We start from the raw sequence: 15,643 nt of genomic DNA, 5'->3' as shown, positions 1-15,643 counted from the left end.
CAGACAACATCTGTGGAGGTAGATGATGGTCAACATTTCAGGTTGAAATCCTGAATCAGAACTGACAGCTCGGCTTAGTCCTGATGCAAAATCTCAAACCAAATCGTCAACCATCCCTCTGCATTCATGAATGCTGTCTGACCCACTGAGTTTTTCCGACAGTTTGTTTTTTGCTCCACACTACAGCACCGCGCCGGGCGATCGGACCCCGGGTCGGGGCTGATCGAACCTCCTGCGACTTTGGAGCTTCCCGACATCAGTCTCTACCCGAGACTGCGAGCTCCTTGATGTTGGAGCGTCGATCCCAGGCAAGGGATCGCAGGCTCCGATGGTAAGTCCACGGCCCCACGGTGGGGCTCAAAGTCAGTCTCGAGCAAGGCCGCCAGCTCCATAATGTTAGGCCGCAGAGCGACCGGAGATACGATTGGAAAACAATCGCATCTCCGGCAAGATAAGAGATTGAAAAAAGTTTCCCCCGACCCCCACATAAAACAAACCAGAGAACATTAATACTTACTTTTAAAACACACTAAAAATAACAAAAAAGACAAAAAGACAGACAGACTGTTGGCAAGGTTGCCATCGCTGACGGCTCCACCCAGTGAAACCCGGTTTAGAGCCTCAGAATTAAAGGACTCTTTTTTAGGAAGGAGAGGAGGAGGAATTTCTTTAGTCAGAATGTGATGAATCTGTAGAATTCTTTGCCACAGAAGGCTGTGGAGGCCAAGTCAGTGGATATATTTAAGGTTGAGATAGATAGATTCTTGATTGGTACAGGTGTCAGAGGTTATGGGAAGAAGGCAGGAGAATGGGGTTAGGAGGGAGAGATAGATCAGCCATGATTGAATGGCGGAGTAGACTTGATGGTCCAAATGGCTTAATTCTGCTCCGATCACATGATCTTATGATGAATGAACTGCAAGAGGAAGTATTGGACAATTACAATTTTTAAAAAATATTTGCTATGGTACGTGGTTCAGAAAGGTTCAGAGGGATATGGGCCAAACACAGGTTTGGCGCCTTGCTTAGGATGCACACATTTTCAACTGAAGGGCCTAATCTATACCTTGTAACTCTGACTACGGCTTGAGGTTTGGACGAGAGAGTGAAAGCTTACAAGTTGGATAGTCTACCTGTCTCCACCGCCTAGGCTCAGAGCAAGATGTACTGTCAGCACCTTCAGCAGGAGGAAGGCACTTGAATCCCAGGAAGGATGAGCAGAGAGAGGGATGGTAAGTGAGGAAGTTGAAAATAAAGATTTACAATTTAGAATGTGCTAGTTGATTGAATATCAAATATCAGGTTGTAACAGAGAAGGGGTTAAACCTAAGGCTGGGCAGCCCAGTACCTGTCGATACAAGACGATGCTTCTCTCTTTGATGGAATTTATTCAGCACTTTTTCATAATAGTAGGATGCCTAAGGCAGGCATTGATGGGGAAGAGAGAGAGAGAGAGAGAGTGAGAGTGAGAGAGGGAGGGAGGGGGTGGTGAAAAGGGGAGAGAAAAATAAATGATTTGCATAAGCTGTTGCTATTGGATTCTCGTCAGATGATGCATCTGCCCTTCTGCCTGAAGAACAGGAGATCTGTGCAAGTAGATGAATCTCATTGTATCACAGGTACAGGAGCCACAGACGCAATCATTCTATGAACGTCTGATGTGTAGAAATTGGCATGCTTACCTTTCAGCCTGATTTCTGGGAAGTTAGCCTGCTTTACAGTAAGTGATGTTTGATCTATATAATGCAGCAGACGCCCGGCTAGACTCTTAGTCATTGGGAATGTGTTTCATTTACTGTTACAGTGAAACATTTGTTTTATTAGAGTCTATAATATTTGGGTATTCACGTCAGCAGGCAGTTTGCTGCCAGGTTGCGTACTTATGCCCAGTAGGACCATATTGTTTTCACTCTTACCTTGCTAATCAGATAGATATTATACAAATTAATGTCTTAAAAGGGAAATTAATCATGTTAAGATTTCCAGGCATTACTCACGTTTGAGTCTGTTCTTGAACAGTGTTGGTTTACAGCATTAGCGAGCTTATTATGGGTATAATACATTGCAGTATGCCTACAGATATGGGAGGATTATTTCAAGTAAATTACGAGGTAACAGATTTTAAATCTTTTGATTAGTGATGTCAACCTCTCATGCCCCAACCGTTGTCTCCAGGTAAAATTATATGGGTTGAATCATTTATGATCTATGCCATTGATCATTATTATCCTGAGACTGAACCAACAGCTTATTTTATTTTGTTAACATGGCATTGCTAAGTATTCTCTGAAAAACAACAATCAGCGATAAAGCAGCAGGAGAAGAGCACGCATAGTGGAATAACATGCAAAGTCCCATTTTGTAAAGGAAAGAAACTGAGGTTACCACTAATTCAACCAACCAGGTCAACATTCCTAAAATACCTGGGATGGGGTCAGATTGTCCAGTATCAGCTACTGTAACTATCCTAGTTCAGTTATCTATTTGTAGTTATATAACGGAATAAATTATTATAAAGATGCATTAATTTGTTTGTCAGCTCTAGTAATTGATAATCACATCCAGTAATTTTCTTTAATAAAGAGCTGTCTAGCCTCTTTCCTGAAGGCTAGGTTATTTAAATCTTTTTAATAACAAACCTGGATGTTTGCAAGCATTGATACGGTAAGACTTGCAGGTGTCCTTGGCAGGAACAAGGGGCATTAGTGGGGAAGTAAAGGCACCTGGCCTATAATTTATTTTACATCTACCCATGCATTGGTCAACTAATATTTAGGCTGCTTTTTGATCCAAGTCATGCCATTCTGTTTTCACCCTTTCGGGCGACACAGTGGCGCAGCGGTAGAGTAGCTGCCTTACAGCACCAGAGACCCGGGTCCACCACTATGGGTGCTGTCTGCATGGAATTTGTATGTTCTCCCTGTACAGGTTGTTCCGGTTTACTCCCACACTCCAAGGACGTACAGATTTCTAGATAATTGGCTTTGTTATAATTGTAAATTGTCCCTGGTGTGTAGGATAGTGCTAGTGTATGGGCTGATCGCTGGTCGGCGAGGACTCAGTGGACCAAAGGGCCTTTTTCCACGCTGTTTCTCTAACGTCTAAAGACCATGTTGCTTGATCTGCCTGTCACTGTGCAGACTACACTGTTAGATCTGTTACAATAATCAGTAGTACACTGTGTGCATTAATTATCAATGCCACACACACCAGCAAAGTTCCATTAACTTAAGATAATAAATAATATAAATTGGAGTAGGCCATTCGGGCCCTCATTTCTTTCTCATCTTTCAAGAAAATAGTCTTTTACCTCTGTAAATGTGCCACATTTGACTTATGTCAGTTCCTTTCTGTGCTAAGTTACATGACCTCAGCCAGGGGAGCAAACTTATTGTTGTGGTTTTAGGGCTCATGGACTGGAAAGGGGAAAATCAGGTTGCATTCCTCCTTCTCCTCACAGACCACAACCAAGGATTGCTTTTACAAAGATCTTGGTTTGTTGTGCAGCTGAGTCTAATTCCATCAGTGTAGTAATGTTGGAAAGAAGGATGGATCACAGTGGCTGTATGTTTAAATAATGTCGTAACTTTTCTACAGATTGTGTCAGTCACCATTCAAGAGCCAGCAACAGCACAAAGAGTGATACCAAGGGGAATCTGTGGAAGGAGTAGTGGATGTACCGCAGTGCCCTGAACTAAACTCGGGGCTTCCGTGGATCTATTGAGCCTTCTGCTATCGTAGACATATTTGCACTGTGTCTGTGAGATTACAGCTGACCATTTTGCATTTGGAACTGATCATTTACTGTAGACCACGTGGGCTTTCAACATTGATCGTGTGGTGGACAGCAGCAATGGTTACGTCAGGGCTCTGGCACTGCTTTGGAAGGAACAGGCAGACACGAGGGTCTGCACAGCGCACGGCTCAATCGAATCAAGGCGTCCAATCTACACGTCTCCTCCTGAGACCACTGCAGCCAGTGAGATGCTTTCCTGAAGCACCACCCCAGGTTTATCAGTGTGGGTATAAACTAGCTGAAGAAGTGTGGCATTTGCCCTTGTACTCTCTAAACATGATTGTGCCTGAAGTGTACGACACCAAACTAATCTGGTATTGGTGGCCAACAGTTGGCACATGGCACCACTGTTTCTGCTCATCACAGAGCAGGTCAAATCAGTTCACGGCTATTGATATTTTTGGAAACACTGGCATGTACTTGTAACAATGCAAAAAGAGGCCAGTTGACCCACTGGATTTCTCAGTACTCTGACAACGTATTCTCTCTTGTACCTGGAAATCAACCCCCACCCCTCCCTTCCCTTTTATTCTTTGTTTTCCTTAACCTACACCAAGGGGTGATTTACAGTGGTCAGTTAACTTCGCAGCACATCTGTGCCCACACTGTGGAAGGCACAGTGACGCAGTGATAGAGTTACTGCCTTAGAGCGCCAGAGATCCAGGTTCGATCCTGACTGTGGATGCTGTTGGTATGGAGTTTGTACAATCTTCCGATTTACCGTGTGGGGATTCTCCGGGTGCTCCCGTTTCCTCCCACATTCCAAAGACATGCAGGTTTGTAGGTAATTGGCTTCTGTAAAAATTGTCCCTCGTGTCAGGATAGAACTAGTGTATGGATGATCGTTGGTCGGTATGGACGGTGGCCGAAGAGCCTGTTTCCACGCTGTATCTCTAAACTAATTAGACAAATCTATAAACTGACCATTTGAGGCCAATCTTTCCTGAATTAGTCCAACCATAATTTATGGAGAGAGATTGGGAAAGCTAGAACTTTATTTATATCAGAGCAGGAGTTTAAGGGGTGATCTTACAAATGTATATAGAATCATGAGGGAAATTGATCAGGTGAATGCACAGAGTCTTTCGCTCAAGGTAGGTGATTCAAGAACCAGAGGGCATAGGTTTTAGGTGAGAGGCGAAAGATTTAAGAGGAACCTGATGGGCAACCTTTCACTCAGAGGGTGATGGGTGTATGGAACAAGCTGCAAGTGGAGATAGTTGAGGCTGCGACTATCTAATTGTTTAAGAAACAATTAGACAGGTACATGGATAGGACATGTTTGGAGGGATGTGGGCCAAGCACAGGCAAGCGAGACGAGTGTAGCTGAGACATTGTTGGCCAGTGTGGGCGAGTTGAGCCGAAGGGCCTGTTTCCACACTGCATCACTCTCTGACAATTCCTAGTTAGGGAGGGGAGTCAAATCAAACTAGATTTCTGCTTCGGATTATGAGCCAATAGTGAAAAGCATGTGAGAGCAACGATCCCCATATTTCAGTAGACCGATGACACCCCACTGCAATAAAACTAACACAAGAGGATTGGTTATTGAGTATAAGGCAACATGCAGATAGGCTGAGCCTTTGAATCAGCGCCTGCAGGAGATCAAAGAGGGAAATAGGACATAAACGTGAAGCCAGGATGCAAAAGCCAGACAATTTAGTGATGGGGTGCAATGAGGTGGGAAAGATGGCTGGTAAGCAGTGCCACCTGGGAGGTAAAGGAAGATAGAATACCAAGGAGACTTGGATAAGTATCTGGTGCGAAAAAGGTGAGGATGGGAGGAGGGCTGGGTGGAGTAGGAACCAATTAGTGAGAACCTATATCAGGGATTTTGGCTTTAACACCTTGATTCTCTAGTGAATGTGGGGAGGATATCTCCACTAGTTGCAGAGTCTAGGATCAGAGAGCACAGCTTCAGAATAAAAGGACATACCTTCAGAGTGGACATGAGGAATTTATTTAGCCATAAGGTAGTGAATCAGTGAGATTCATTGCCTCAGACAGCTGTGGAGGCCGCCTTTGGGTATTTTTAAAGTGAAGATTGCCAGGTTCATGATTAATGAAAGTGTCAAAGGTTTTGGAGAGAAGGCAGGAGTCTGGGGTTGAGGGAGAAAGATAGATCAGCCATGATTGAACGGCCGAGTAGATTTGACAGGCCGAATGGCCGAATTCTGCTCCTATGTCTTGTGAACTTATGACATAGCGCCAAATAGCATGGAAGCAGGCTCTTCAGCCCAACTTGAGCGAGACCTTCTCTCATACCCTCAAAGATGGCCTTACCCCAGTTGAGCATTTTAACATGTGGATCCTCTCCGTCCCTATCCATAATTATCTTAAACATAATCGAACTGTGCTCACTGGTTCTCAAAAGGCTCCTCCACACACACTTCATTAACTTGCTCCTCCCAATTTCCCAATATTAGATCCAGCGTTGCCCTCTCACATGTGGGGGCTTCCACATACTGCTTAAGAAAACTCTCCTGAATACCTTTGTGGAATTGCACCCCATCTAAACCCTTCACACTATGATTTTTCCAGTCTATATTGGGAAAGTTAATATCCCCTCCTACAACAACTTTATTTGATCGCAGCTGTTTGCAATCTCGTGGCACATTTGTTCTTCTAATTCCCGTTGACTGTTCGGGGGTCTGTAGCAAACCCCCAACAAGGTGATCATCCCTTTCTTGTTTGTCACCTCCACCCATATAGCCTCACCAGACGAACTGTGCATAATGTCACCTCTGAACACAGCCGTGACATCCTCCTTAACCAACAATACAAACCCCCCTCCTCTTTTTCCCTCACCCCTGTCTCTCCTGTATCCCGGAACATTGAGCTGCCAGTCCTGCCCCTCCCTTAACCAGGTTTCAACCATGGCTACAACATCCCAGTCGCTCGTACTTATCCATGCCCTAAGCTCATCTGCCTTATCCGTCAGGCCCCTTGCATTAAAATACGTGCAGTTTAAACCAACCCTCCTTCCTCACTCTTCACCTTTCACCTGTCTATTCTGTCCACTAACCTTTCCCACAGCACCCTCCATATCAACATCTAGCCTCTCATGTGCTTCTGTCCTGCATGAGATCTCACCCCCCTGCCAATCTAGTTTGAATTTCTCGAATCAGCAAATTCTGCTCAACCTGGGAATAGAACCTGGATCTTGTGCTTGGTCTGTTTCAGCTGGAGGAAGTGTTACGAAATGATTGAGACATCAGGAAGCCAGTTAACCATGAAAATCTACCATTAGCACATGGTGGTGTCCTTTTGTTCATAAATGAGAAGTGGTATGAGTGTAGCAGATGCTGAATGATCAGTTTAAACCATGTGGAAGTAATGTTGTGCACATGAGAGAAGAAGCAGAAATAAGTGCAAGACCCTTGAGGTTTGGCTATAGTGAGTGATTCATTTACAGTTCAATTTCATCTGTAGTTTAGAAACTGCTGAGGGCAGATATTGAGAAATTGGTTTCCAAGACTACTTGTTTTATGTTAGGAAGGGAATCTTTTTATATTGCTCTCCACAACTGTCTCTTATTTGTGATTTATCATCATATCATATCATATATATATATACAGCCGGAAACAGGCCTTTTCGGCCCTCCAAGTCCGTGCCGCCCAATGATCCCCGCACATTAACACTATCCTACACCCACTAGGGACAATCTTTTACATTTACCCAGCTAATTAACCTACATACCTGTACGTCTTTGGAGTGTTTGTCTCACCGAAATCTAAAGCAGACCCTTTGCAGCCTTGAAGTCGTATATGATGCTGCAGTAAACGTCAGACCACAATTCCATGTCGTCAATTAGATGTACAACTTTTGCCCCTGTAAGAAGGAACTGCAGATGCTGGTTTAAACCGAAGATAGACACAAAATGCTGGAGTAACTCAGCGGGACAGGCAGCATCTCTGGAGAGAAGGAATGGGTGAGCCCTATCATAGCTCACCTGTTGCTGAAACCTTGAACAGGTTTATCCAGACCTCTGCTATACATGTCCTTAATTGACACCTAATACCATTCAACTGTTACCCTTCTGCATAGTGATCTGCGCTGCATCACATCTGAACAATGCCTCATTTTTAATATTTTCATCCTTGTTTTCAAATCCCTTCATGATCTTGTTCATCAATGTCGTGACATCTCCTCCTGACTAATTTCTAAATGAGTTTTGTCATGTCTCAGAGAAGAGAGGAATAATGCAGTCATTGAGATTAAGGAGGATAATGGTAAATAGAGAAGAGTCAAAAGTGTTTAATTGTCATATGAACTGGCAGGGAAAAATGAAATTCTTATTTGCTGTAGCATTACAGACCCATGTCCGCAATGACACAACAAATAAATGATTCTATTAAGTATAACATATTTTTAAAGTAGATAAATTATAAAGCCTAGATAAAATGTATGCCAGACTCCCAAAAGAAGCAGGCACAGAGATGAAGCAATCAATTAGGAAGGCAAGTGGTATGTTAGCCTTTATTACTCAAGGGTTTGATTAATAAATAAAGATGTCTCATTATAATGTGTAACTCATTGGTGAGACTGCGTCTAAAGAATTGTATACAATTTGGGTTTCCATGCGTAAAAGGGCTTGTCCTTTCCATGGTATGTGCAGTGAAGGGTCACTGCGCATGCACAAGTTTGTCATGTGTGAAGAGTTGAGTAGATTCAGATTATATTCTCTAGAGTTTGGAAGAATGAGAGGAGATCCAAATTAAACTTACAAAAAATCTTAAATGATTTGACAGGCTAAACGCAGGGAGAATGTTTTCCCTGGCAGAGGAGTCTTAGATTAAGGGGACATTGCTCAGGATAAAGGGTCGGCCATTAAGGAATGAGATGAGAAATTATTTCATTCAGAAGGTGGTGAATCTTTAGACATCCAAGACATTAATAAACATCACAAATAGTAAATATCCTGCACCAATCCCTGCGGTACACCACAGGTCACATCCTTCCAAACAGAGAAACATCCTTCAATCATCTGTGTCCTATCATCAAGCCAATTTTGGATCCAATTAGCCAGCCTGTGTTGGATCACATTGTACCTTAAACCTCTGGATCAATCTTCCATGTGGCTCAGCAATTAGCTGGCAGCCATGACATGCATGGGTTCTCAATGGTCAATGGTACTTTATTGTCACATGTGCTTTACAGTGAAATCCCTTTTTCTGCTTGCAGTTTATAAAAATCTTACTTTACATTGGCACAAACATACTTAAGTACAAGAGTGTAAGAATAGTAGATTACACTGAAGCAGTACATAGGCATCATCCCATTTCCCTTCTTATCATCTTATACCCTTCCCATCTTATACCCTTCAAGTACAAAGTTATTATAAATGTAGAACTTGGACATAACGGCCCTTGTCCTGGTGGTGGCCAGGCTAGGCTGTCAATGTCCTCCATGACTGTTTTAACATTCTAGGCCTCTGCAGGCTACGTCTGATCCGCACGCTCAGCCTCTTGGAGCAGCATCTGTTCCAATTGAGCCCCAGACTGCAGCATGGCCCACCAGCAGCCCACTCCACCAACACATTAATCTGTACACATCAACCCTTGAACATACCATACCTTGCTTCACATGGCCACTGTTCAGCCTCCGTACCCTGAGACACCCGAAGCACCTCTGGGGGGCAGGAAATGAGCCCCCAGCCCACTCATTGACACCATTCCTTTCTTCCATCCACCACTGCCACTATATTGACCAAGATCTTGATCAGTAGCAAGGGTATTTACAGCCCAAGCTCTCAAGATCCCATCTCACCAGGAGCCAAAAACAAGAGGTGAACTTAACAAAGACACAGAGGCCTCCACTGAACAAACATATTAAAGATTTCCTGAACTACAACTGTCAGCGACAGGTGTACACTTGACTTTAACACACAATAACCCATTTGGTCCATTGACTTGTTGTCATTCCCAACTAAATATAACTAGGTCGAGACAGGTATCCCCACTGAAGTTCTAAAACTAGGGGTATAGAACTTCCATCACAATATCCACATCAGAGAAGAAGCAAATACAAGAAGCCTTCAAAGATGTAATCACGATCAACTTTGAGAGGAGACAAAGTGTTAAATTAATATTTAATCCAATTGTGGTAAAAATAGGGGGTCTCCCCACATTCAGCCACAAGAAAAGGCATGGCTAGCAATCTCCTTAATCCTTGATTAAAGATTTTTGTACGTTTCAATGTGATCTATGTTCATCTAGAGGCTCAGCAGACCTGGTCTTCACTATGTAATACTCCAAGAGAAATGTGGGGGGAACACCATCAATCAAGGAGGCAACTGTTGATGGAAATTCATCTCTAGCTTACGTTTGCTTCATGATGGCATTAGTGTTAAACAAGGCTGATTATTCAACCTTTCTATCCCCATTACTGCATCCTACCTCCAGGAAGCGTGTACTCTGGTGGGTGGGTACATCAATAAGGGTTCTTTATGGCCTGCGAGTACTTTGGAAAGGGTGTAATGGGGTGCAGATAATGCTTGCTGAGATGTATGTTAGCCGTGAGGAACCAGCTGTGATAACTGGTGCTGATGTTCCGAGTAGGTGTGCCATGCCTCTTCTGACATTAAGCCCCGTTGTGCAGACAAATTGGATCACAGTGATTTGTTGCTGTTGCTTAGCAACCAACCTTACCACGGTTAGCTGCAATAGAATTCACTGGGAGGGAGGGATAATTGCCAAACAGAAACAAACGACCTTTCATTTGTCAGCTAAGTGACGTGTATGGAAAGTAGAGGCGTGGGCATTGAGCTGCTAATGCTTTCAAAGCTTCATCAGGTTGATTTGAGGAGGTGGCTGTGGGCCAAGGTGTTCCTGCCGAAAAAAACCCTTTTGTCCTATTGCATACTAGAGAATTTTGCAGCAACATTTTTTTTTCCAAAATAATGTTAGTCTTTTTTCATTGCTGTTCAAGATGCGATACATGGTCAGGAAAGGTCAAAAGGGATATGGGCCAAACATGGGCATATGGGACTAGCTTAGATGGGGCATCTCGATTGGCATGGATGAGTTGGGCCGAAGGGCCTATTTCGGTGCTGGATGACTGTATGACGCAAGCTTCAAGCAGATTTGAGACCCATGTCAAGATCAACTCACCATTCAGTGAGCGCTCTTTAGTGCTGTAGTGTAGTACACTGTATGGGACGATGGATCACGTGACAATGGTTTGAGTGGCAAACCCGGTCATTAACTACCATGGTGAAAACGGAAGAAGAATTTAAATAATTTGTTACTCATGCACTGTTCATCATTTCACACCACCTTTGCGCAATTTTCCCATTTTTCCCCTTCCACCTGTTGATGCTTCTCCCATTGTCCCTCTCCACTCTCCCAATGACCGTGTCTCCACTAAGTGTCAGCCCTCTGATGTGCAATAGAGTAAAGGCAATTGATGCTAATGATGCCCACATCTTGTGAATTCATTTTTAAAAATTCACAAAGAATATAATGTGCATGGCGGGTTAAATTGTTGACATACAGCCTAAACCATAATACACAAGACCTATTGCCACAGCATGTATACAGTAGAGAACGTCGCAAGAGGAAATTTCAGATACAACTGACAGGATGTATTTTAATTTAAACATTTGGAGATTATATAAAATCTCCAAATGTTTAAATTAAAATACATCCTGTCAGTTGTATCTGAAATTTCCTCTTGCGACGTTCTCTACTGTATACATGCTGTGGCAATAGGTCTTGTGTATTATGGTTTAGGCTGTATGTCAACAATTTAACCCGCCATGCACATTATATTCTTTGTGAATTTTTAAAAATGAATTCACAAAATGCGGGCATCATTAGCATCAATTGCCTTTACTCTATTGCACATCAGAGGGCTGACACTTAGTGGAGACACGGTTACATGCTGGAAAGTAATTTAGTGTTTTGGGAGGTTTATGTACTCGGGTGAGGTTTTTTTGGGGCTAAAAATCCATTAGAGGGGGCTGGGTTTTTGTATGTGGAATGATACATATTGGGGTTGAGTTACAGGCTGCCATCGTTAAAGAATTTACACATAGGTGTGTAATTGTGATGCTAATGGTGTTTAAAATTAAAATATATATTAAATTATTCCCCCAAATACCTACTCATACACCTATAGAACAAGCACAGATTGAATTGTGCCCTGAATTGTTGCAATGAATTTGGGCTTCTTATAGAGTTCGGTCTTTTGTAATAAGTAAGAAAACAGATGTTCGAATATAACAACTAAAAATGTAATTCATTTGACATGCGTTAATCAATGAGCTCTGACCTGTGGAAGGCCCCGTAGCTGATGACAGGCATGCTTTTGCTAATTGCCGTTTGTTATGCTGCTGGGGATTTGAGCAGCCAAACTTCTGGCCAATAAACATTACAATAAGAAAACTAAACCGAGGTGGATCGTGTGTTAACGCTGAAGCGGCTAGCTCCTGAATTACACATGAGCAGTTGGATTATTTTGCAGTGATTGTTTCAAAGTACAGCTGTCACCCTGCTCAGTCATACGTGCAGCCTAGGAGACCGTGAAACAGAGTTTATTCCGCATATTTGAAAGCAACACCTGAGCAGGAGCATGACATGCCGCTTCAGTATTAACACTCAAATCACCCCTGTCAAATCCAGTAAGATGCTCCTCGAAGCTGGATAGAGGAGGTTTCCCTGGGGACACAAGGAACTGTAGATGCTGGAATCTTTAGCAAAACTCAAACTGCTGGAGGATTTCAGCATCTGTGGAGGGAACGGACAATGACATCTCGAGTTGCGCCCTTTTTTCAGGTTGACCTGGGCTTGATCAATTCTATATAATTTTAGACTGCATAATTTTAGACTACATAATTTAATTTATTTATCGACATAAATAACTCCTTGAATTTGCAGGCACGTCATAAATTATGAGATCGCACCTAGAGTCAATTATCTGTGCCTGTTAACATTTGTTCCTGATTCAAGTCAAGTCAAGTTTATTTGTCACATACATATACAAGATGTGCAGTGAAATAAAAGTGGCAATGCCTGCGGATTGTGCTAAACTACAAAACAGAATATTTTAAAAAAAATTTAACACAAAAAATAAATTAATACAGCAAATTAAATTAGTCCCTGGTGATATGAGAGTTAACAGTCCTGATGGCCTGTGGGAAGAAACTCCGTCTCATCCTCTCTGTTTTCACAGCGTGACAGCGGAGGCGTTTGCCTGACCGTAGCAGCTGCAACAGTCCGTTGCTGGGGTGGTAGGGGTCCTCCATAATGTTGCTGGCTCTGGATCTGCACCTCCTGATGTATAGGTCCTGCAGGGGGGTGAGTGTAGTTCCCATAGTGCTTTCAGCCGAACGCACTACTCTCTGCAGAGCCTTCCTGTTCTGGGCAGAGCTGTTCCGAAACCAGTTTGTGATGTTCCCGGACAAGATGCTTTCTGCAGTCCCAGAGTAGAAGCACTGAAGGATCCTCAGAGAGACTCTAAATTTCCTCAACTATCTGAGGTGGTAAAGGCGCTGCCTTGCCTTACTCACCAGTACGATCCATGTCAGATCCTCTGTGATGTGAACTCCCAGGTATTTTAAACTGCTCACCCTATCCACAGTAATCCCATTTAACTCCAGTGGCGTGTACGTCCTCGGATGTTGGGCCCTTCTAAAGTCTACAATCAGCTCCTTAGTTTTTGTGACTTTCAAGAGGAGGCTGTTGTCCTGACACCAGAGTGCCAGATCGGCCACCTCCTCCTGGTAGGTCTTCTCATCGTTATCGGAGATCAGGCCCACCACCACAGTGTCATCAGCAAACTTGATGATGGAGTTGGAGTTGAACCTGGCCACACAGTCATGTGTGTACAGGGAGTACAATAGGGGGTTAAGGACGCAACCCTGGGGAGATCCTGTGTTCAGGGTGAGGGGGTTAGAAGTATGTCTCCCCATCTTGACATACTTCTAACCCCATGCGCTATTTTATAACGGGGTTTCACTTTGATTTCAAACGTTGGCAGCAGCATGTACCCAGCTTCTCTGGCTGCAAATTCAATCCATCAGGATGTGGGATTATCCTCTCTCCACCAAACACCAATCATGAGACGGGAGGGGTCCATGGCGAAGTGGCTAGCATGGGGTCAGTAGATTGTGAGTAGAATGAAGATTTCTTTCCCCTGTTGTCTCTAATGATTAATTTGCCAAGATTAATTTTCAACATCATGCATTTTTGCTTCATCGCCCAATATGAATTTTTCCATCATTCATTCTAATTGTAGCAGTGACTGACATCTTAGCTGATCACATAATTCACTCCAAATTGATCGTATTCAAGAATAGTTGTACATTAAATGTTGACAAAACCTGTGACTATTCACCTTTCACTGATACTCAATTTCCAAATCAGCACATTAACTCCTTCAGTACTCATCACTGAATTCAACACTTTCAAATAATCACCCATTGGAGCTCACAATTCTAGCATTCAGTTTATTCCAGTTTCCTCTGAGTTAAACCTTACCTCGATACATCTTTTGTTATTCACTAGCCTATCTCATCCACTTTCAGGCAGGCTACCAATACTTAAGGAGATACAAGGCACTGCTCATGCTGGTTTACAAAAAAATGACACAGTGCTGGAGTAACTCAGCAGGTCAGGCAGCTTTCGCTGGAGAATGTGGATAGTTTCGTGGTGAGACCCTTCTTCAGACTGATCGGGGTGGGGGGAAGAAAGCTGGAAGAGAGGAGGGGCAGGACATTGCTTGGTGAGTAGGAAGAAGGGTCTGAAGAAGGGTCTCAACCCAAAACGTCACACATTCCTTCTCTCCAGAGATGCTGCCTGACCCGCTGAGTTTCTCCAGCATTCTGTGTCTACCTGGTGAGTAATAGGTGGATACGGGTGAAGGAGGGGGGGGGGGGTGGTTTGATAGGCAGACGGTTGGACAGAGATGAAAAGACAAAAGGTGTGAGATAAGGACAGAAGTGTTGCAAATTGTAAACCGGTGGAAGGCGAGGGAGAAGGGGAGAAATGGGTGAGAATCCCAATCTCTCCTATTCTTTTGTGTCCTCACAGACCTTTCCTTGTGTTCTTTCTGCTCTTCCCCCTTTTGATTTTTATCTTAAAACCTGTTTTATTTCTAACTTATCCCAGTTCCAATAAAAGAACATCAACCTGAAATATTAATCCAGTTTCTCTCTCCACAGATACTGCCTGAGATACTAATTTTCAGCCCTTCATTTCTTTTGAAGAATTTTAAACATTTACAATATTTTGGTTTAGGAATAAGTGCACATTTGCAGTCATTGAACATCATCAAATAATGCTACATTTCTCCCACAGTTGCACGAGTAAATGGACACACAAAACCAGATCGGCATCGCAATCCAGGTGGTTACGATAGTGCCTCCACTGTGATGAGCAGTGAGTTGGACTCGAGCAGCTTTATTGACTCCGACAATGACAATACTAGCAGGTAAGAGGAAAGGGTACCTATTGTACATGTAATAGGGTGGCTGATGGATTGAACAAGGAATAATGTGGCCTTTGTATCGGGAAGATAATATCTGAGCTGATCTATCTGGCAAGTAATTGGATCAGTAATTTGTTGAATCATTAATGGGATGACTGTTGTATTGGATGGCTAGGGTATTGTTTCAGCTACTGTATTGGAATGAAAATATGTTTTTTTGAAAATCTTGCTTCATACCACTTTACCATCCTCTTCATATTTGATCCCTCATATTTGATCCCTCATTCTTTTACTGACCTTCACCGTACCTTTTCAAATCTAGTTTTTTCAAATATATACATACTCCTTTTTAAAAGTTACTCAGGATTTTGCATAATCGACTGCTAATAAGCAAGGATTTAATGCCAGGAGCCCTTA

At 43.0% G+C, this 15,643-nt stretch overlaps 1 protein-coding gene across 8 annotated transcripts in view; it reads left to right on the top strand.

The window, feature by feature from the left end:
* Nucleotides 1-15,643, top strand: part of LOC144608071 (segment polarity protein dishevelled homolog DVL-1-like) — a 100,224-nt gene that overhangs the window by 63,744 nt on the left and 20,837 nt on the right. For 6 of the 8 annotated variants that reach the window (XM_078425357.1, XM_078425355.1, XM_078425354.1 and 3 more), the window contains one exon: nucleotides 15,097-15,229. In XM_078425357.1, the coding sequence (XP_078281483.1) occupies nucleotides 15,097-15,229 (133 nt within the window). Of the gene's footprint in view, nucleotides 1-1,586; nucleotides 1,721-3,597; nucleotides 4,020-15,096; nucleotides 15,230-15,643 lie in introns of those variants that run through there. The other 2 variants (XM_078425359.1, XM_078425360.1) reach the window with 2 other exon arrangements.

The sequence above is a fragment of the Rhinoraja longicauda genome, chromosome 30, assembly GCF_053455715.1.
Source record: "Rhinoraja longicauda isolate Sanriku21f chromosome 30, sRhiLon1.1, whole genome shotgun sequence".
Classification (NCBI taxonomy): domain Eukaryota; kingdom Metazoa; phylum Chordata; class Chondrichthyes; order Rajiformes; family Arhynchobatidae; genus Rhinoraja; species Rhinoraja longicauda.
Note: the sequence above shows the minus strand (reverse complement) of the source record. Positions and strands in the feature narration are given on the sequence as shown.